At 42.3% G+C, this 23,476-nt stretch overlaps 1 protein-coding gene across 6 annotated transcripts in view; it reads left to right on the plus strand.

Moving 5' to 3' along the window:
* CEP128 (centrosomal protein 128) overlaps positions 1-23,476 on the plus strand; it is a 181,036-nt gene that overhangs the window by 120,781 nt on the left and 36,779 nt on the right. For all 6 annotated transcript variants that reach the window (XM_035107853.2, XM_035107862.2, XM_060272451.1 and 3 more), the window contains one exon: positions 9,210-9,259. In XM_035107853.2, coding sequence (XP_034963744.2) covers positions 9,210-9,259 — 50 coding nt within the window. The remainder of the gene's footprint in view (positions 1-9,209; positions 9,260-23,476) is intronic.

The following is a 23,476-nucleotide window of genomic DNA, read 5'->3' on the forward strand; positions in this document are numbered from 1 at the left end:
TTAAAATCTATGAAAGAGAGCCAAAAAAACCCCAACCCTTTAAAGATAGACAGTGCAAGGTGGGCAGTGTTAATACAACAATTTGTTAATGGAGTAGGCAGCTGCAATCGGTATTAAAAATTACTTGAGGCTTTTTATGTTTAGCAAAAGCTACTAATTAAAGAGAGCAACGACCTGTGAGATTGGCCATGAAAACCATTAGCCATCTGAATATAACTCCAAAGAAAACATTAGCTTCGGAGGTTTCTCCCAGCTGTATCTTCCAGTCACACACTGAAAATTGTTTCACTTTATTAGTTATTTTCCCTCTCTTTCAATAACAGTTGCCTAGTGTTAATTCTTAAACGTTAAAATTAAAAGTGAATTTTTAATTCTCATTAATAACAAAGGATTAAAGCCAAAGAAATAGTAATCCTCACATGTATTCATAAGCTTTATTACAGTAATGTTCTGACAGCTGTTTTAAATTGTGTGTCTAGTTCTGAGTTTGTGAGCTAACCCCACCCAAAATGTTGTGTATAGGAGATTGCTATTGGTAGCTTGCTTGTTTGTTGACACTGTGTGGCTTCAGACATTCTAAAAAGTGCTGGAACAGGAAAAAGGGAAATAGCACGTCTCTCGCTTCTGGGAAATTATTATGCTTCAAATGTACGTGTGGGCGTGTGGGGAGGCGTGTGCGGAGGCAGGGACATATGTTATGGAGGAAATATGTGAGCTCCCTTTTTGAACCTTAACAAAGCTATGTGAAAAATTCATTTGTGCTTTCCTCTATGGTGCCTGTTGGGACATGGCTCACATGAGAAATTTGAAATGGCACATTGTCATACAGATCACCAACAGGAAAACATAATGTTTTCAGTAAGGTTGAGATCTGGATTATATTGGAGTTGTATTAATACAAATGGGAATGCTATGCTATGTTATGTAATTTCATAACAGAGTGCTTGCTAAGAGTTTCGCGAACCTGATCAGGAGAGCTTTAAACTGAATCCTGAGGGGAAGAAACATAATATTACAGACGACATGGGAACACCTGATACCGGGGATAATAACCTCATTAATGCACTGGCAACTGAGGTGGTACTACAGAAACCTCCTTAAGGGCATGAAACTGCAAGAAGGAAGCTGGAGGGAAGGAATCTTTGTTTCAGTTGTCTCTAGACTAATGCACAGAGTATGGGAAGCAAGCAAGACAAATTTGAGTTCTTAATGCAGGATAGCATTTCAGAACTGTGTTGAATTTGTGAAGACTGGAAGTGGATTAGAATATTTGCACCCCACTTTGTAGACCAAAGAGACTCTCACAGTGACCATCAAAAGCTTCACAGATATACTCAGAAATAACATGATGCCAGGTTTATTCAGGCAGTATGCTTTTTCCTTGTTCCTGGCCTTCCCTGGTGTCACTAGCAGCTCCCACTGAGGTAGAGGAGCCAGATCTTCTGGCGGCAGTGGTGGTGTGGCAAGGCCAGTGTGTATGGCCGTTCTTCATGTGCTCTCTGAATGTGAGTAGACCTAACACATTATTAGTAGGACTATCAGGAAAAAGCAGTGGTAAATTCAGACTTCCCTTTTACTTCACTCAGTCCATTTAGTGTCTGCTTACTGTCCTCAGCGTTTCCAACTCTACTTCTTTCCCTAGCTCCACTTGCAAGCTGTATTTTCTCCCACATCCCCTTTCAACACCAAAAGGAAAAAACTTAACTTTGGAACCAACATCCTCAGTCTTGACCTCAAGGAACTGATTAAGGTCTGTGAAAGACCAAGCTGCTCCAAAGGGAGGGATAAAAATTCTGGAGTGCATTTCTTTGAGAAGGGTGGAAAACACATTGCCTCCTATCATTTTTAGCCCTGGTCTTCAAAACAGATGTTTGCTGGGCACAGATGAATCCCTTTGTCCAGGTGGCTGCAAAGAACAAAGAGCCCTTTCTAAGGCAAGGAAATTAGAGCTGTGGGAAGAGGAGTGTGTTAATTGTACAAAACTGCTGGATTGAGTTTTAGGAAACCAGGGCTGGGATTTGAGGGGAGAAAGTGTATGTTCTCTAGTCATAACACACTTGTCAGAGAAAGGAACAATGTTTGATTTGCAGAAGGATACCTTGCAGGGACTTAAGGTTTGTGGGGGAAATGCCATATAGCTTTTCTCCTTAATTCTCTGGGAGTGTCGGGCCGCACTTATGTGGTGGAAAAGGAGAGAGACTATATTCCTGCTCAGAGAGACTATATTCCTGCTGGTTTCTAGGAATGAGTCGGGCTACCAAGCCCAAACATAATTTGTACACCCCTGAATATGTTTTATGTTTATCAAGGGCTCAAACATCAAAAGACAAATGAAAGAATTCCCGTCTCAGGATTTTAAAGTCAGTCTCTCATAATTATATGGCATGATTTGTGACTGGGTGAACATTTGGATATTCAAGGTCTGAATACTTCCTCTGGAACTTTCACATTGCGTCTTTTGTACATCAGAGAAGCATATAATCCTAAGAATAATTTGTTCTTCCAACATGCTTGTAAAACCTTCTTGAGTTTTGCACATGTTCTAGCTAAACGGTTTAAATCCATGCCAAGTACTGTTTGGGTTAGATTTGTTTGAAGCACATCCCAACATTGTTTTGGTGCCACTGCCGATTGTATCTCTAGGTGTCATAATAATACCAACTGTGCAGACCATCCACCAATTGTTATCCTGCAGTGTAAAACAGGACTTCCCAGAGTTCACTTGCTCTCGCTACATTCTGTGTAGTTATGCAACAGATCGATTATGCAGCCTGGAGCCCAAAACTGCAGTTAATAAAAATTAGTTTTCCTAACATGGTTATAGTGAAATGGCTGTGCTTTATAGCACAGTTAAGAATATTTTAAGCCGTGGGTGGAACCTTTTTCAGTTCACAACCTCTCTTGGACAACCTTCTAGGCTCAATGTGACGGTGGTGGGTGGGGCCAGAGACAAAAGGGGGCGGAACAACAGAAGTGACTCTTATCTTTACACAGGGGGCTATGTTCCTGTTGCTGTTGCTGTTGTTGTTGTTGCTGCTGCTGCTGCTGCTGCTGCTGCTGCTGCTGCTGCTGTTGTTTCAATTTATATGCTGTCCTTTATCAAAAGACCCCAGGGCAGTGTACAACATTCAGAACCCATTTTATGGAGCATAATAATAAAAAACCGTAATAACAGATAAAACAATCATAATAACAACCCCCACACCAGCTTTAACAGGCCATAGATTAGTTAATGGCCAAAGGCTTGGGTAAAGTTCCACACCCTTGCCTTTTTAAGTCTTTTGTGGACTTATGGGCATTTCTCAACAACAACAAAAATCCTGTACAGGAAGATATCACAGTGGGTTAACTGATCATATGTGTCTGTCCATAAGTGAAGCCTATTGAGTTGCAAAGATTGCTATAAGTAGGCATAGCAAACATTGTATATTTGTTCCAGAAGTATTTATTTCTGTGGTGACACTATCTGCCACCTCCTCCCCTCCCCACACAAAAAGGCATTTGTAGTGACATGCACCCAATCATAAGGTAGCAGAATAACTACATCCATTGTTACATCTACTTTCTGGCCTGGTCTTTGGCTGATTTTAAAATGATGGCAACTGCTGTATTGTTTTCAGTGGCTTATGGTGTCATGTGGCAGGCTAGCATCACTTACGGAAAATGTCCTGTGTTATGGCAGTATGCAAAGGAAGAACTTGCAATTGATATCCTTTAAAAACAACAACTTTGCTGCAGTTTTATGCCATATGTGCAATGGCTGTTTTGCAGTGAAAAGCTTTTCAGCTTTCCCCAGAATCCACATGTTATCACTACATTCTGCTCTGTGAGGAAAAAGCCTTGTGACAGAACGGTTCTGTGGACTGAAGCCCAAAACTGCAGTTATGCAGAATAGTACCTCTGAGAGTCTACTTTGTCAGCTGCAACAGAAATTCTGGCAACAAATGCCCTTTTCATTTGACAGATGGAACTGTGTAGTTGGCTTGTGAATCTATAATTGCTCGATAATTGCCTTTCGGGTAATGTGTAGGTTGCATATTATAAATACATTAAAATGGATTAAGTACAAGACATATCTGCTGCCCAGAGTGTCAAATCTTGCTAAGAATAAATGATATAAAATATAACCAAAGGTAGGGGGGTCGCAGGGAGGGTTACAGTAGGATGCTTCAAAGTTATGTCAGGAGTAGAAACAGAAATGTTAAACATTTAGGAGAGTTGCTTTATTTTGCTCGTATACTGGGGTCCCCAAACTTACCCGACTTCGGCCTGGTTCCTCCGAGCCCCGATCACACAGCGGGCCGGAGGGCGGGGGAACGCGCTCCCATACGCGCACGCACTCGCCTTTTCTGGTCATTTTCGGTGCACTTCTGGGGCGCTGTAGCACCAGAAATAGCTTGTGCGTGTGTGTATGGGAGCGCGTTTCCCTGCCCTCCGTCCCGCGCATATGCACAAGCTATTTCTGGTGCTGCGTTGACCCAAAGATGGGCAACTGCACCACGGTGCGCCGATAAGAGCGGGGGTTGGGCGTTGGCGGGGGCGCACAATTGGCTCGTGCGGGCCGCATCCGGCCCCCGGGCCTTAGTTTGGGAACCCCTGTTGTATACCAAGTCCACTATGAGCATTTGGGCATCTGATATATGAGACCCACTTTGTTCTTCAAAGGACCGCACCTATTGCTGCCATTATGTCTGGTGAAAACTATATTTTGGGTCACCAATAGGCTTTAAAGGGTCTTCTCTGTGACTCTTTCATGACCTGTGAGCATCAGAGTTGTAACCTCATCTACACTTTCTTATCCCTTTGAGTAGCCAGTTTATCAAACTGACACACCTGAGGAGAAAGTTTGCCTGGATTGGGAAGTAGCCGTGTAGACCAGCTTGGCATGGAGTCACTGCTTTTGTTATGGACCTTCAGTCTTGCAGCCTTATTTTTGGATGCCCAGAAACAAGTTTGGATTTTTAGAGTTGCAGAGGTGTTGAAATTAATGTGAGTTGTCAAAGGAATGTGCATAAATGCCAACAATAAAAATTGACAGCACAAATGGGGAAATGCATACATTGTCTGGTCAATATGTAGTGTCTCCAATTTAGGATGAAGAATTGAATTTCACCTCTGGGGTTTGTACATTACTTGATCAATGTGCTTAGCTACCAAGTGCATATTGACCAGGCAGTGTACAAACTTTCTTGTTTTTATGATCAGTTTTATCGACCTTCTCTGTGCTTTTGTGTGAACTTGACAATCACTTGTGGTTGTCCACCTTTCTGAATTCAGTTAACATTTAATCCCCAATTTAGAAAGGGACCAATCTTGGCATACAGTGCTGCACAGACATAAATTCTCTCCTATGCAGAGATAATCTCAGAGAAGAAGAACACCCGCATACACATTTTTATTTTTATAAGTAAAACTAGGAAGCACAGCAGCTTCTTGACCTGTATTCTAAATAAACAATTGTACTGCACTTCAGAAATGTTAGTGTATATTTCCCCACCTCTTTCCTGTTCCTTCTTTCTGTCCTTCAGTTCTCCAGCCATTTAAGTTCTATTGTCAGCATTTTAAGAACGAAAGGATGAGAGCATAAAACGTTAGCCCTGCTAGATCAAACCAAAGTCCCATCTAGTAAAGCATTTTGTTCCCACCAGTGGCCAGCCAGATACCTGTAGGGAGCCTGCAAGCAGGATATGAACAGCACAACACTCTTCTGCTCATGTTCCCCAGCTACTGATGTTCTGTGGTGTACTGCCTCTGATGCAGCTATTATGACTCCTTGATAGCCTTATCTTTGATAGCCTTATCCTCCATCAGTTTGACTAACCGCCTTTTAAAACTACCCAGGTTGGTGGCCGTCACTCCATCTTGTCATAGCAAATTCCATAATACTTCCTTCCGTTTGTCCTGAATCTCCCACCGTTCAGCTTCATTGGACGACACTTGTTTTAGAATTATGAGGGAGGAAGAAAATGTGTCCACATCTACTTTCTTTTGGCTTTATTCAGGGCTCCTGTATGCTGATTGATAACGTTACGATATACTATCTTTAAAAGTGGACATCTATTTTCCCATATTGGCAGCACAGGAAGAATTGAGCAGCAGTGCAACCATAAAATGAAAATAATTTCTTATTCATCCAGTACAAAGAGGCCTGTTTAAAACACATGCACCAGATTAACTGCTGCAAGAGGGTAGGGACTTATCTGCTGAATTTGAGAGAGTTTGAAATACATTCCAGGTCTGTTGCCAGCTACTGCTTGCTCAGCGTCCCTTCCAAAATGAATAGGTAGGTATTTTCCATTCAGGTCCTAGGGAGCAGCTGTTCCACATCACAAAGTACGCTATCACAATTGGCACAATTTTTAGCAGCCTCAGCAATGAGGTTTATGGATACCAAATTGAACTGCTTCTTAATCAGTTTGGATCAAAGTTACAGCATATTAATGAACAACCCATTTTCTGAAAGCACAAACTGCTCCTATCTGTGTCTCTCATTTGGTGCATAAAGGATAAAGGAGTCCATTCTCTAAGTTTGCTCATCTGACTCTGTTTGTGTATAGTAGGTTCACAGAAAACCAAACTTTGGAGGAGGGGTGGGTGGAGGGGGGGGATAGAGCCACTCCGTGACCTGTACAGTAGCTTCCCACATAGTCAAGACTTATGATGGGATATGAAAACCTCCTTGATTTAGTATTTGGGAATTTGTCTGCCGACTGTCATGTTGTTTCAGTGTCTGAGACAAACCACAAAGGGTATCCGTTCTTCTGGAATGTTGTTTTTAATTCTACCCTACAAGTTTCCTGCCATGATTTCTGATCAGGAGGAGATTGATGCCGCAGTTGGGCTAACATCTTAAGTTAGCCTGTTAGCCAGTTGGTGGCAGCAGACCAAGGCAGAAGCTTAGGTGTCTTAATAATTCACAAGTTAAGTTGTAACTGAAGGCAGTCTGACAGTAGCCTGTTTTGTGCATATTGTAAGAAGATTTAAAACATGATCCCGTATTTTCCCACACACGAATTGGCTGTTGATTTTGAGTGAATTTGGAAAGGGGATTTTTATGTATATAAAAAAATCCAGCTGAAGCACATGTGATTTGTTTTGAATAGCCTCAGCTCAAGCAGGGGATAGTGCTTTCTTTTTATGGGTATAATAAAATAGGAGAATGTGCTGACAAATGTTTTAAGATCCTGTTCAGTGGCTGTCCTTTTCAACTCCTACCAATTTGTTGCGCCTTCCTAAATATTAATCTTGTTTGGAGGATGAAGGAACTCATGCTTACGCTCACCTCTGTCTGCAGCAGATATACAGAAATATTACCTGTTTTTAATAGTTTGTGGTGGTTAGTTCTTAGCTGGGCTGTTAGGGATTTTGATATTCAGGAAAATAGTGGAGGTGTTCCATACGTTTAAAGATAGTTACAGTATGCTCATTTTGTGCTTGCAGGATATAATGTCACTTACCCAGAGTTAAAAAGCTCAAAGGAAAGAACAGCAAGCTTCTGTCACTCAATATTTCATGATCTGTGCAGGATCTTTGATAGTGGAGCCTGGTATTATCTCTAACCATAGTGGTCAGATGCCAAGAGGCTAGCTTACTGTACTGTATACACTGCAAACTCTATTGTTCATAAGGTAAAGGTAAAGGGACCCCTGACCGTTAGGTCCAGTCATGGACAGCTCTAGGGTTGCGGTGCTCAACCCGCTTTATTGGCCGAGGGAGCCGGTGTACAGCTTTTAGGTCATGTGGCTAGCATGACTAAGCCGCTTCTGGCGAACCAGAGCAGTGCACGGAAACGCCGCTTACCTTTTCCACCAGAGCGGTGCCTATTTATCTACTTGTACTTTGTTGTGCTTTCGAACTGCTAGGTTGGCAGGAACTGGGACCGAGCAACAGGAGCTCACTCTGTCGCGGGGATTTGAACCGCCAACCTTCTGATCACCAAGCCCTAGGCTCTGTCATAAATGTGTTCTATATTCTTCTCCAGTGGAAGCTCCCTGCACAGTTTACTTGTATGAGCTGCCAAGCCATTTTTTCAGTAGGCTAGTTCATTTTATGATGTAGGCTAGAGGTAGAGAGCCTGTGGCCTCCTGATGTTGCTCTACTCCAACATTGTATCATCCCTGTCCATTGTTCGTGCTGGCTGGAGCTGACCTGCTCTGGTTACAAGTGAAGTTTCTAAATTTCTACATTTTGACTTGCAAGCTCTAATTTAATTCATCTCTCTTCCATTTTCTTTCCACTGAGCAAATGGCATAGATTTCAATACTTAGTTGTGGGGGGATATAATATAAATTTAAATATTTTTGTGATTAAATGTATGCTTATACACAGCCTCTGGGATTGGTGGATTAAAATAATCTAAATAAATAAATGACAAATACATTAACTCGAGGTACCACTGTATGCTTTCCTCCTTCCTGGTTAGGGGGAGATACATTTGACAGCCTATATTTAGCTTTCTACATATAATTCAACTACTTTTGAAGAAAATTATAACTTTTGTTTTTACCCCAGAATGAGGTGTTTACGTCAGCTTTGCAATGTCTGGAGCCCTTCATCTTTTACTTGCCCCTCCCCTGCTGCTTGATGTCTCTACAGTGCCCCTCTTGTGGCCTGCTCCACAGTATCTGATCAGCCAAGATAATCCTGCTTTGCTCTTTTAATCATGGAAAAGAGCATCTTGCAGTGGAACAATATTACTGTGTATTTGGCCTTAAAGGTCCATGAGAAAGAGTGCTCCCAAGCCTCCATAGAACAACACTGCTGCTCCCCCATCTTAAGAAAGAAACAGGGCTGTTACATTTGCTGAGTTGGCGTGGCAAAGATGCCCAAGAGACCGCCCTGCTAGAAACAGGGCACCACCCGGGCCTGGCTCCTAAAGGAGTGGGGCCAGTAGCTGGGAATAATAGCAGGGAAGGAAGAACCAGGTACAATTTCTCAATCAGCTACTTGCTCAGAATCAATTGATGAGCAAGTGAGTGGCACACCAGGCTTATAATTATAAGTACCTCTAATTTGGAACTCTGTTTACTGAATTCTAGCCTCTTTTTAAGTTGCCTTCCTGTGAGATAATGAGGCTGATTTTCTGATTTCTTTTAGTTTGGGGATAGTTCAAGTTTGGCAGCATTTACGTACCTGCTCATTTGCTTCAATTCATAAGGCACATTGTTTCCCTTTTCTTGATGTTCTTTTTTCTTTTTTTGAATATGCAGATCTACTGGAGAAGACTCTCAGGAAGGAGGAAGAAATTGGTGCTCTGCAGGTATTTTCATTTATTTGATTGCAGTAGCCTTCCAGCAGAGGAAAGGCTGTAGCTCAGTGGTATAACATACTGTCTACACATGGAAAGTCCCAGATTCAATTGCTTTAAAATGTGATGGAACAAGGATGGAGAGACCCCAGCATGAGACCCTGAATAGATGGTGCCTGTCAGGAAATACGTTATGTGGCAGCTTCTCATATTCTACCTTTTAACCTTTGCACATTATGTATTCATAATTATGACTATCCAGAATCGTCTCTCTCATGAACCGTGCTGTGGTTTGACAATGATGGCTCAGCAGTTGGATTGTGTGGGTGTTGGTTGCTGATTGCCAGCCAATAATTAGATAATATAGCCAACCTAACCAGCTTACAGCATCTCATCCTGTGTTTTTAGAATCTGCTGTTTGTCTGATCTACACACTCTGTAGCCACAACTGAAACACAAACCATGTCTTCCCAAAGCCTGTGGACAGCAGATCCAGCTCATCAGCAAAAAGAGCCCCCCGCCCCGCCCCCCCCCAGCCAAAGCTGTACTTAGTGTGTCTATTTTGGAAGTTCATATTTTTAAATTGGTTACTTTGTGTTGATGATACATATTCATAAGTGGAAGGCAGTAAGAACTAAATAGAGAACACTCTTCTGTAGAAAACAAGAAAAGGCAGTTTCTTTAAAGAGAAGCAAAGATGGTGTTGTATCATGCTAGAAGGAATGTGTAAATAATTTATTGCCGAATACCCATTAGATTTATTTGGACTATGCATTGCTGGAGGAAATGGGGCATTAGCATAATGGGTATGTGTGTGTTTGCGATATTTGATATTCTTGCCATTGTTTTGACGCTCCAGTTCATGATTGTTCTGAATTTTCTGTTTCTTCTGTAAAGTAATGGCATCTTTCCATTTTGCATCATCCACATTTATAGTTACTGCCCACTCCTTTATATGCACAGTGATACCTCGGTACTTGAATCAAATCCCTTATGAATCAAATCCCTTATGAATACACAGTGGAAGTGAGGAACAGGTTTAAGGATTTAGATTTGGTGGACAGAGTGCCTGAAGAACTATGGATGGAGGCTCGTAACATTATACAGGAGGCAGCAACGAAAACCATCCCAAGGAAAAGGAAATGCAAGAAAGCAAAATGGCTATCCAACGAGGCCTTACAAATAGCGGAGGAGAGGAGGCAAGCAAAATGCAAGGGAGATAGGGAAAGATACAGGAAACTGAATGCAGATTTCCAAAAAACAGCAAGGAGAGACAAGAGGGTCTTCTTAAATGAGCAATGCAAAGAAATAGAGGAAAACAATAGAATGGGGAAAACCAGAGATCTGTTCAAGAAAATTGGAGATATGAAAGGAACATTTCGTACAAAGATTACCATAATCAAGGACAAAAGTGGTAAGGACCTAACAGAAGCAGAAGACATCAAGAAGAGGTGGCAAGAATACACAGAGGAATTATACCAGAAAGATATGGAGGTCTCATACACCCCAGGTAGTGTGGTTGCTGACCTTGAGCCAGACATCTTGGAGAGTGAAGTCAAATGGGCCTTAGAAAGCATTGCTAATAACAAGGCCAGTGGAAGTGATGATATTCCAGCTGAACTATTTAAAATTTTAAAAGATGATGCTGTTAAGGTGCTACACCCAATATGCCAGCAAGTTTGGAAAACTCAGCAATGGCCAGAGGATTGGAGAAGATCAGTCTACATCCCAATTCCAAAGAAGGGCAGTGCCAAAGAATGCTCCAACTACCGCACAATTGCGCTCATTTCACACGCTAGCAAGGTTATGCTTAAAATTCTACAAGGCAGGCTTAGGCAGTATGTGGACCGAGAACTCCCAGAAGTGCAAGCTGGATTTCGAAAGGGCAGAGGAACCAGAGACCAAATAGCAAACATGCGCTGGATTATGGAGAAAGCTAGAGAGTTCCAGAAAAACGTCTACTTCTGCTTCATTGACTATGCCAAAGCCTTTGACTGTGTCGACCACAGCAAACTATGGCAAGTTCTTAAAGAAATGGGAGTGCCTGATCACCTCATCTGTCTCCTGAGAAATCTCTATGTGGGACAAGAAGCTACAGTTAGAACTGGATATGGAACAACTGATTGGTTCAAAATTGGGAAAGGAGTACGACAAGGTTGTATATTGTCTCCCTGCTTATTTAACTTATATGCAGAATTCATCATGCGAAAGGCTGGACTAGATGAATCCCAAGCCGGAATTAAGATTGCCGGAAGAAATATCAACAACCTCAGATATGCAGATGACACAACCTTGATGGCAGAAAGCGAGGAGGAATTAAAGAACCTTTTAATGAGGGTGAAAGAGGAGAGCGCAAAATATGGTCTGAAGCTCAACATCAAAAAAACCAAGATCATGGCCACTGGTCCCATCACCTCCTGGCAAATAGAAGGGGAAGAAATGGAGGCAGTGAGAGATTTTACTTTCTTGGGCTCCTTGATCACTGCAGATGGTGACAGCAGTCACGAAATTAAAAGACGCCTGCTTCTTGGGAGAAAAGCAATGACAAACCTAGACAGCATCTTAAAAAGCAGAGACATCACTTTGCCGACAAAGGTCCGTATAGTTAAAGCTATGGTTTTCCCAGTAGTGATGTATGGAAGTGAGAGCTGGACCATAAAGAAGGCTGATCGTCGAAGAATTGATGCTTTTGAATTATGGTGCTGGAGGAGACTCTTGAGAGTCCCATGGACTGCTAGAAGATCAAACCTATCTATTCTTAAGGAAATCAGCCCTGAGTGCTCCCTGGAAGGACAGATCGTGAAGCTGAGGCTCCAATACTTTGGCCACCTCATGAGAAGAGAAGAATCCTTGGAAAAGACCCTGATGTTGGGAAAGATTGAGGGCACTAGGAGAAGGGGACGACAGAGGACAAGATGGTTGGACAGTGTTCTCGAAGCTACGAACATGAGTTTGACCAAACTGCGGGAGGCAGTGCAAGACAGGAGTGCCTGGCGTGCTATGGTCCATGGGGTCACGAAGAGTCGGACACGACTAAACGACTAAACAACAACAACCTCGGTACTTGAACGGCTTGGCTCCCAAACGTTGCAAACCCGCAAGTGTGTGTTCTGGTTTGCAAACATTTTTCGGAAGCCGAACATCTAACATGGCTTCTGCGGCTTCCGATTGAGTGAAGGAAGCTCCTACAGCCAATAGGAAGCTGCGCCTTGGTTTTCAAATGGTTTCAGGAGTTGAATGGACTCCTGAAATGGATTAAGTTTGATAACCAAGGTACTGTATAATGAAAATCTTGAACAATATCTTAACTTGCTTTTGTAGTTATTACTGCATGCCGGCATAAATTCACTATAAAGAAATTCCAGCAGAACTTTGTTTTTCCCTGTGCAAAAGATGTGCCTGTATCAGTTTTCAACATTTGCTATTCTAGGAATCACATCTAACCCCAGCCTGTTACCTGGGGCCCACTTTGTTTATTTTTTGCTGCCCACATCCACCTCTCTCATATCCTGGTTATAGTGTAAGGTCTAAGAGATGGGATTGCAAGTTGCAAGTTCCCAAGTTGAATCATGCCACTGCCTTTAATTTAGGGATCTTACTTTTTTTGAGGATGCAATTTTGGGCTGTCAGATTTTTATTTTTATTTTTATTTTTTTGCTGAAGTACAGGCATATGAATTCAATTTTAGTAAACCAGTTTTAGTCTGGCAGGATTTATTGTCTTAAAACCATGTTTATTATACATAATTCCATTGCCCTTGACATTCTTTCTTCCCCCCATTTTTAATTTTCTGTAGTTTGCCCTCTTCTGCAGTTTGGCTAACGCTTAGAAAGCATGTGCTATAGGGGATCAGGACTGTATTGGTTCATCCCTATGGCAGGGCTCCCACCTCCCTGCCTGACATTCATGCAATTTCACATTTGCTAATCCCTTGAGACGACATCAGTTTTCCACGAGTCCTCAAATAGTAGCGCCAGTGTTCATGAGACTTGCCAGGGTTGACTGAATTCATCAGTACCTGCTGGTGTGCATTAATTTAGCGTATCTACACATTTTTTAAAAAAATAAGTTCCCTTGTTGTTCAGAAAATCCTTTTCCATTCCATTTTTGTCAGCGTGGCTAAAGTTCTTAATATAGCTTTTCTTCTTACAAACCAAAGGAAAGTAAGGATTCAGTAACTTATTTTTTTGCCGTTATTATGCAAGTCTTTAACATAACATTGGCATTGATCATGAATACAGGATTTAAGGGATACCAGATTTCTGAAGACATTCCTGCATTTAGGGGAGGGGGTAAATCTAAAAGGGAGCTTAAATGCAATAATAGTAGAAAATATGACATTGACATATGAAGAAGGCCCTAGCAATGGCAACACATATTTGGAGTTTACAGAACTACATTCCCTTCCGAAATGAAAAAAACCGAATAGACTTATCTCAGGGTTCTATAGATTAGAAAAGAGATTTATCGATCTATCATGTTCTCCATTTCTGATTTTGCAATGTACTATTCCCCCTTCCCTTAATTGCTGCATTTCATCCAAGCCTTGGCACCTGTTACAGGTGAAGCTATGAGCATGTAAAACTGTTTATGTATGTTAGGAGCAGGTTGTCTTAGGTGCTGTGAATATGCTTTCAGGCCAGATGCTGGAAGCAACTTTGCACCTTTGCTCAGCCCTGGGCTGGGAGAGGTAGTCAGGTTGCTGCCATGTCCTGTACATCTTCACATCCACAGGCCAGGATAAGCATCTGCTGTCTTGGTCAGCTTTGTGATAGAATGGAAAGCAAGGGAAATGCACCGAAGTGAAGATTGTAGCTTTTGAATTGAGGGGAAATAATGTTTCAGATTCCCAATTAACAGTAAGGTTTTCCATGTACATTTGGGCAGTGCACTCTCATATGCAGAGTGCATGCATACACCTCACCACACATGGTTGTATGAGGCTAAAACAGCTCTTTGAGACATTGGACGGAAGGGAGGAAAGAATGAAGGGGCAGTATACAAATGCAACAATTTTAAAATGTTTTGGGGGTGCAATAGGGAAGAATAGTTCATCTCTCTGCATACTCATTAATTAGTGATGGTTGCATCAACTTTACTTGGCTAAATATTTGCCATGGTAGAACCAATTCCTAGCCACCATCACTGTGCAGCAAATGAGGGAACGGTGGACACCACATCCTGGCTAGAGCAGAGCCAAGGAAAGGAGCAGCTATCACAGGATTAAGCAACTATGTGCTTCCTGATGGGCCATCGCTGCCTAATGTAGCTGCAGACCAATGATGTCAGTGGCTCTTGGGAGATGCTTTTGGCTGGTTAGCCAGGCTGGCAAGTGCCAACTCAGCTGCCTATGCTAACCAAGGTGTCTTTTCCCAAAGTTGCTACTCAGTAGCAGTGGCTAAGTACTAAATTCTGCCGCCACATCACCAGCTGCTGAGAAAAAGTAAACTTGAACCAAACACCACAGAGAAAATGTTTTTGTTCTAGGTCTGGAGACTCTCAAAAGATAAAGGTCCATTAATTATCATTTGAAACCAGAGCTAGACAAAAGTTATAGGGAAAGTGTTCTGTGAAAATAACAATTTTACATTGTCTAAGAGGTTGACTGACTACCTTAATGGGTCTTTTTAATCTCTACTTTCACTGATTGTAGACAGGATAAAATTAGCTTTGTGCTGTAATCTTTCAGCCTTGCCCTGCTGCCAAAGGGTAAGCAGGGTCTTCAGCCAATTAGGCTATCAGTTCTCAATTTACTGCCCTGTTACAATCTCAGGAGAACAGAGAAGTGAACCTAGTAAAACACAGTTTCACTAAAGTTTCAGTGATCATTAAGTTTTATCACTTTGTTTTACCAGAAATGTGCAACTTAATTTTAAACTCAAATTTATAGCAAAATAAAGCCTGCAAATAAGGATGCTTTGAGAGTAATGTGTGTGTCTGTAGAAAATATTGAAGTTCGGCAGCCGACTGGGTTTGAGCTCACTACATAAAACAAAAAAGAAATCTTCAGTGGTGCTTTAATTCATCGAGATAATAAGACCAGAGTGTCTCCATGGATGAAAACAGGGCATTCTTTATATAGAAGAATTGAAGCACACGTTTCCCATGGTTATCTCCTTTGCCTCTCCATGGCTCAAGATAAAGAGGCAAATGCACAGCAAAGCCGAAAGGGCAACCTCCGAGAAAGCCACGTCCTCTTCTGCAGCCTCCCCACTTGTTTCCTGCCTCAGCCAAAGGAGAAGCTGTTCTCCTGACTTTAATTATAATTTAGTTCTTTTCATATATTGTCACATTAGAGCAGATCTGTCATGCTTGGCTCATGTGCCGAGAACACACAGAACACTTGGAAGATTTGACTCAGTGGTGAAGTACATATTTCTTGTGCAGAAGTTTAACTCCCAGCACCTCCAGTTAAATGGTCATAGATTCATAGAATTGTAGAGTTGAAAGAGACCCTGAGGGCCACCGAGTCCAACCTCTTGAAATGCAGGGATATGTGGCTGCCCCATACAGGGATCAAACCTGCGACCTTGGCATTATCAGCACCACATTCTAATCAACCAGTAGGTGATGGGATAGACTTTCTGCTGGAGGCCCTGGAGAGCTGCTGCCAGTCAGAATTAACCGTACTGAGTTAATTGTCTGTCTCGGTATAAGGCAGCTTTGTATGGCCACGTCAGGAAATATTGTGATGCTGTTTGTAATGTTCTGATACTGGCAGTCGTGTCCAGTCAAATTTGATGTTGAGGGGGAGGCCACAAAGAAACCCACGGTCAGGTTACAATCCTCTTCCTAATTTCCTGGGAGTGAGTCCAATTGATTTCAGTTCATTGGGTAGCACTGTCACACCATTACTGAGGTTTTTCAAAGCAGTAGGCGCCTTTGCCTCAGGTAAGCTGAATGACCCTGATGCGTGTAGCAAGCAGTTTATAATTTTCACAGAATGTGTCCAACCCTGTGTCTGAGGTCAGTGATCAGTCTTCTACTTTCAGCTGAATTCTAAATAAGCTTCCTCAGAAATATGTCGTATTTGAACACATCCCATGCATAAGATTTTGGCGAAACTGGAAATGGCTTCCTTGGGAACAAGACTTTGAAAAGTTTCGTGACTGGGCAAGTAGGGCCTGCTCCAGCACCCAATAAAAGTAAAGGCAAAACAGAGTTTAACTAGCAATTGAGCAGGCCTAGTATCAACATTTAGGAGCCTGGTTGATTTCTAGTGGCCCTATTGGCATGGCCCATGTGCCATGATGATGTTTATTCTCTTCCGATGGGGAATCAATAAGCATATTTTTAAAGGATATATGTCATTTTAGTTCTTCATATATTTCATAATCAATATTTTTTAAAGCGGTAGGTAGGCAAGGATGTCAAACCTGGTGCCGGCTGTAGAGGAACTGTTGCTTGCCACCCCTGCAATCACTGCACATTTTGCTATGCAAGACATAGCCAGTGGTGGTGTGTAATGAGGGCCCTGATTTGGAAGCAGCTCTGTATTTGTCAAGGTCTCTTGGCAAGCATTTGGGGAAAGCTCATTTGTTTCCCTAGAATTCTTTCCCAGTTTGCAATAATGGTGTGGTCTTTTTTTGCTTTACCTTAACTTTTGTTGTTCCTAAAAACATCTCTGCTTTTCAGGTAGCCCCATCAACACTCCCTCTAATTTTGCTAATGGCAGCTCATACAGAGGCAAAAGCCTTCAAAAGCAGTAGTTCGGAAGAAACTGCATTGCTTATTGAAGCCTTAACAAGATGCCTTGGGGTGGGGTTTGTTGTTGTTGTTTTGTATAGCTCTGAGTTGTCATTGGTGTCTAGCTCTTCATTGGGAAGCAGATGAAATTTTAAGGGAAGTTGAAAACCATGTGCAGAATCTCAGTTTACATTCTGAGCCGGAGAAGAACTAAAGGGAACAATGATACATTTCTATTCCAACCCAGGTAATTAGCAGTAGTGACATCACTATTCATATTGTGCATCAAAGGAGCTTCTTCTATGTTCACGGTTGCCACTGCCACTAGCAATCAGGGAAGAGAAAGGTTACGGTAGGTGAGGGCAGAGGCATACCTAGGCTCCCTGATGCCCTTGGCAAAGAGCTGTATCGGTGCCTCTGAAGCTGCGAGAGACCATGGACCAGAAAATTTTGCACTCTGCTAGTGACTCTCTATACGACCATTGGGGTTGGGCCTGCTCTGCTCACACCTCCTTCCTTAGTTGGTCCAACTTATTTGGTCTCAAAGGTGCTACTGGACAATTTTTTTTACAGTGGTACCTCCAGTTACGAACAGGATCCTTTCTGGAGGCCCGGCTGCATCCCAAAAACTTTGTAACCAGAGGTGCCCTTCTGTGCATGCACGCGGCGTGATTGAGTGCTTCTGCACATGTGCAGTGAAACCCAGAAGTATACACTTCCGGGGGTGCCACATTCGCAACCCGAGGATTATGTTACTGAAGGTAATATAACTCGAGGGGCCACTGTATTTATTTCGACCTCCCTCTTCCATTCGTCTGTCTGTCTAAGCATGTGAATGGACAGGCTGCTAGCCACTCCTAGCCAGGGTGGAGAGGTGTGGTTTTGTGCCCCCTTTGGACTAGTGGACTTGGTATGCCCATGGGCAAGGGTGGCATTTATTCCCAGGCCAGCTTGTAGCTGTAGGCTATATAGGCAATCATTTGCTAAGCACTCCTTTTTGAGCAAATTGTATTTCATATATTTTGCCATACCTAATATAAATAGAGTAAAAACTGGATGTTCAACCTCCCTGCCTACTTTGTAGCTATTGGCTGACTTATTGTGATGTCACAGAGAGGTAAAGAATTTTATTCTTATTATATGGGTCTATGAAGGTAAATGAAAGCTCACTTTGGAGAAAACTTTCACAACCTGAGAGAACTGAGATTGCTGGGGTTGGATCTGCAATGTAAGTTGGGAACCTGAAGGTCTAAGTTAAGGGAGGGGGCATTTTGAGACATATGGTTGAAGAAAGGTGGAGGCAGTGGGAACTTTCTTTGAATCTGTGATAAGGATAAGTAGAAGGACTTGGAGCATAAGAGTTGAGAATGTTAAAAGCCGAAGAGAAATGGAAGCGGGGGGGGGGGAGCTTCATACAGGACACAAAAGCCCACGTGTTTTTAGGGGGAAGAGAGCAGACGTGTCAGAGAGCTTTGGATTTTGGAGGATTATAGGTCAGAGAATCAGAAGAGATAACTAATCGCATCTTTGACCTGAAGTTTCTAGTTTGTATTAATTAAGAATAGCGCAGGGCAGACTCACGCATTCACCTTCTGGCATGGCACCTGCTGAAGACATGGAGGCTGCTCTGTGCAGAAGGCTATTTACACGAAGCAGCTTCCCACATGGTTGCAATGGTTTTAGCTACCTCTCTTTCAGGCGTACGTGAAGATGTGGTTGAAATTGCCACAGCCACGTGGGGAGCTGCATCGCACAAATGGCCAGCCGTGCTACGAAGCGTATATACGATTTAGGCTTTAATGCTGCATTTCTAGGAAGAACATCTTTTTGCTGTTCTCAGGAATATTACGTATAAAACTTTCAGGTCTGAAGCGGGGGGGGGGGGGCAGCTGGGCTGGCGAGCTTATTAGTGATGATAACATTTGCTCCAGAAAGTTCAGTCACATGCCAGCTTTGGAAAAGGGAGAATGGTTGTGTTATGTCTAGTCTAGAATGTTTATATTGCAACGTGGCTTGTGAACATGTTGTATAATAAAGCTGCTGGTGTTTATCAAAAGCAAAGAAATCTGGATTTATTCTTTTGTGCTCAGCTTTTTAAGAAATATTCTTTCAATATGCTGTTGAAATTTTGTGAAATCCTGCAGAGGCCAGCAGAGGGAGCTTCAGTTCCCTTCTTGATCCTTGCTCTCCTTTTTGCATGAAGAGGGAGATGGCTTTTTAAATACTTGATTATTTTAAAATCTTTTACTGCCCATTGTCCATTCCAGTCCCAGGCTAGATGCAGTTTTAAGGCCCACCCCTTCTGCTATGGACATACTCTTCCATAATTAGTATATGCAAAGCTGAACAACTTGGAATGAGAACTTGCCCAATATCATCATGCCCAAAGGAAGATATATATTGAATTTGGGTCTAACAAATCCAGTTTCATCCCTTCGCTCTTGTTCCCCCTGACCCCAATTAAGTTTCCTGTTTGGGGCTCATTCAGTTTTAAGAGAAGGGTTCAAAAATAGGGCACCAGAAAATAGTATTAGCCTGAGATATCTTAGTTGGTAGAACATGAGACTCTTAATCTCATGGTCCTTGGTTTGAGCCCCACACTGGGCAAAAAGATTCCTCGCGGTCCCTTCCAACTCCACAATTCTATGATTCTATTGTTTTTTAAATAACTGTGTTACATTGAATATTTTAGAATATCTTGATTTTCTTCTTCTTTCCATCAGCGTGTTTTCCATTTGGGAAATGATTTTGGCCCTGGGGGGAACTCACAGGGTAACAAATGTTTATGCTTTACTTAAATTCCAAGAGTCATTAAAGACTCGCGCTGAGAGTGAGATGTGCGGAGACTAAGCTTTGAACTAGGTTCAGATGCCGAGAGTGCAGAGAAATCGGACTGTCGTGCTTTCAAATCAAGTCTCTGTGCTGAGTATGTCATGCAACACTGAAGGTATCAGGATGTCACAAAGAATTATTGGGTCCATTGATCTGTAGATCTGGAATGTAAGTTGGTTTGCACAGTTCTTTATTCTCAAAATTTGTGGGAGCTCACAAAAATATGCATTGGTTCAGTCAAAGGAATGGTTTTTTTTGTTTGTTTTTTGCACAAATTGTTCAAAAACAGCCCTAAAATATCCAAACCCTTCTGGCGTTGCTAGAAAGAGGCTGTCAGTTTTCCTGAAAAAGAGAGAGGGGGCAAAATTCCTGACAACTTTTGGTTCTCTGGCCAGCAGCTGTGGCTGGAAGATTTCCTTTCACTCCTATATGAAGTTGGTCTTTCTGCGAAGCTGTTGGTTGTAGGCAGAAGATCCTACAATATCTGTAGGGCAGAGGGGTTTCCCCCCCTTTTCTTTTCAAGAGCAAAAATGTCCAAGAGGGGATACACACGTTAATTAAGTGGTTCACTTTCCAGATCACAGCTGGGTATTTTGCATGTTCATATGATCTCCTGCATAATAAAAATGCTGCGTGGTAAGGTATCTAGCCCTTGAGAGATTCTAGGCTAGCCCTACCTTGGATATGTTGGTCTTGTTGTGCCAGACGTTTTATACATGCAGTGAAAACATGCAGGCCTGTAATCCCCCACCTGAAATCTGAAGCTGCACAATCTGAATCCCAACAAGACAGTATTACTTAATTATCCTGAATGTATAAATTGGCTTTAAGGACTGCTCTTGTAGTCATTAGGCAGCTAGCAGTTGTATGAGTTGCTAATAAACAGATGGGTAAGAGGCAAGTCAGTAGGCATGCTAGACAGAGTAGGTGTGATTGTTATGACTTCACCACTTAGGAACTGAAATTTACACAAAAATGATTTGCTGAAGAACATACAAGTTCCTAGCAGATCTAGAGAAAAGGAACCAAACAGCACATTGTTCTAACATAGTATATTAACTATAGGACCTTCTTTATTCCCTGGGATAAAATCTATTCCTTTAGATTCTACGTACTTTTTTTGTCTGCTGCGGATTGAAGTTAATAAAACCAGGAGCCTGGATATTATTTAGATACTAAATTGATCTAAAGCATTTTTACTTGATCCCCCCCCCCTGATTTTTGGAAGATGGGTTCTGTTCAGCTCCACAGGGTTTCCATGTGTGTGCGCACATCTAGAGTGGGACCATAGAAAGTTTACATGAGTATGAGAGTGAGTACATTAAATATGTGAAATATGTGCAGAATCTGGGTCATCAATCTTTTGGGTATTTACCCATATTAGAATCATAGAATTGTACAGTTGAAAGGGACCCTGAGAATCATCTAGTCCAACCCATAACGTTTGGAATGTATAATCTTTTTTCCAGATTATTCACTATTTCATTCATTGGGCTTTTTGAGACCCAACCCATTTGGTTTTCCCAAGCAACTTCACCACCACACATTTGAGGGCCAAGGATCATTTGTTTAGCCAGTTCTTCTTGAGGGAAGCTTTTCTCTGCACCATTTCTATGTTCTCTTCCCCGCCCCCCCCCCCCCCATTCCATTTGAACAGTAGCATGTTAGATATTTCTTACAGGGTAATCCTCAGCATATTTACTCAGAATTAAGTCCCATGACTGCCTGGTCAGTGTGTTTTAGGACTGCAGCTTTAGATAAGCCCATATGCAAAAGTCTCCCTCCCTCTTAACATCAAACTCAAGTGGTGAGTGCCAACTGAACTCTAGCCAAAACAGGATTGTTGGGCAGCAAGAAAGAGGGTACCCATGTGATCAGGGGGACCCCAAAGGAAAGAAATGGAAGGCATAAAGTACCAGTAATAATACTCCATATAGTCCAATGAGAACTGAACGTGCTTAGTAGCTATGGAATGTTTAATATGGGAATGGGGTGGGGGAATAAAAAGCTGTTCTTGCGCTTCTGTTTGCAAGAGTGCTTTGCTGTCTCACTGGAACTCTGAATAGGAACACTCCTGTTAGAGGGCAACATTTTGTTCCTGGTCCCACATGCACTTATATTAAATTGAAAATGGTCTATTGATGCATGGTGACATCATTTCCTTCCAAGCTTCATTTATTGGATTGAATTGTATGACAAAATTTTAAAAGTGAATGTGCTTCCAATACCTTGACACAATTCCATGAGCCCACTGGAGATTAAACAAATACACGTTAATGAATAATATCACACAACATAGTTGGCAACTGACATTCTAGCCTTTCTAATCTGCTAATTGCTTCTATTTTTCACGTGATAAAAACAGCCAGTCTTATTAGGTTTCATTATGCAGTAATTGGAAATCCTAGGACTGTGCCTTCAATTCAGTGGCATTCTTGCATGAAAAGATACAGTATTAAAGAACACATTAGTTTCTAACTGCCTTTATCTTTCCTGCAGTCCTCCAGAAAATATCTTCCTTTCACGGGACAAAATGTAGGACAGTCCTTAAGCCTCTGAAATAGGCTTCAGCTAAGGCCTATTTCCATGATTTATTGGTTTGGTTATGAATGTATGTGGGACACGGGTGGCGCTGTAGGTTAAACCACAGAGCCTAGGGCTTGCCAATCAGAAGGTTGGCAGTTCGAATCCCTGCGATGGGGTGAACTCCCGTTGCTCGGTCCCTGCTCCTGCCAACCTAGCAGTTCAAAAGCACCTCAAAGTGCAAGTAGATCAATCGGTACCACTCCAGCGGGAAGGTAAACGGCGTTTCCGTGTGCTGCTCTGGTTCGCCAGAAGCGGCTTTGTCATGCTGGCCACATGACCTGGAAGTTGTACGCCAGCTCCCTCGGCCAATAAAGTGAGATGAGTGCTGCAACCCCAGAGTCGGTCACGACTGGACCTAATGGTCAGGGGTCACTTTACCTTTGCCTTTACCAACTCAATATACTTTCCAACTCTTTCAATGTACATTGCTGCCGTTGCCTTTCAAAATACCAGGTGCCTGCTGATATTTTAAATGACGATGTTTTGAACTGCTTTGAGATTATTTTTTAACTTTTTAAACAATTAATTTAGTCAGTCATGTCCCTCTGCTCCTTTTAAGCTAGATACATTCATTTTTTAAAAAAGGTAAAGGACCCCTGACAGTTAAGTGCAGTCGCAAACGACTCTGGGGTTGCAGCCCTCATTTCGCTTCACTGGCCGAGGGAGCCAACGTTTGTCCACAGACAGTTTTCCGGGTCATGTGGCCAGCATGACTAAACCACTTCTGGCGAAACCAAAGCAGCGCACGGAAACGCTGTTTGTGTGAATCCCATGTGTAGAACACCTGTCAATGCTCCATGTATGTCTATGAGAAAGCCACAATTGGCCAGGCTTCCCTGCAGATGTATACTTTAATTAGAATCGTTGTTCCCTAGCTACAGACTTGTGCAATCATCCCACTTGATGATCTATTTGCGGATTCATTCATGTTCCTATGCAGACATTCATTTCATAAAAGAATTTAGTCATGTGCAAAGCAGCCCGATTCCTTGACATTTTGCGCACCAAATGGTGATGCAGCCTTTCTGTTCCTAGTTATGAGGTTTGACATGACAGTGTAATGAGAATTCCCTCTCGAGACGGGAAGGAAGAGTTTACTATCCCATTTTAAGATGACTGCTTGCT

The sequence above is a fragment of the Zootoca vivipara genome, chromosome 1 (assembly GCF_963506605.1).
Source record: "Zootoca vivipara chromosome 1, rZooViv1.1, whole genome shotgun sequence".
Lineage (NCBI taxonomy): Eukaryota > Metazoa > Chordata > Lepidosauria > Squamata > Lacertidae > Zootoca > Zootoca vivipara.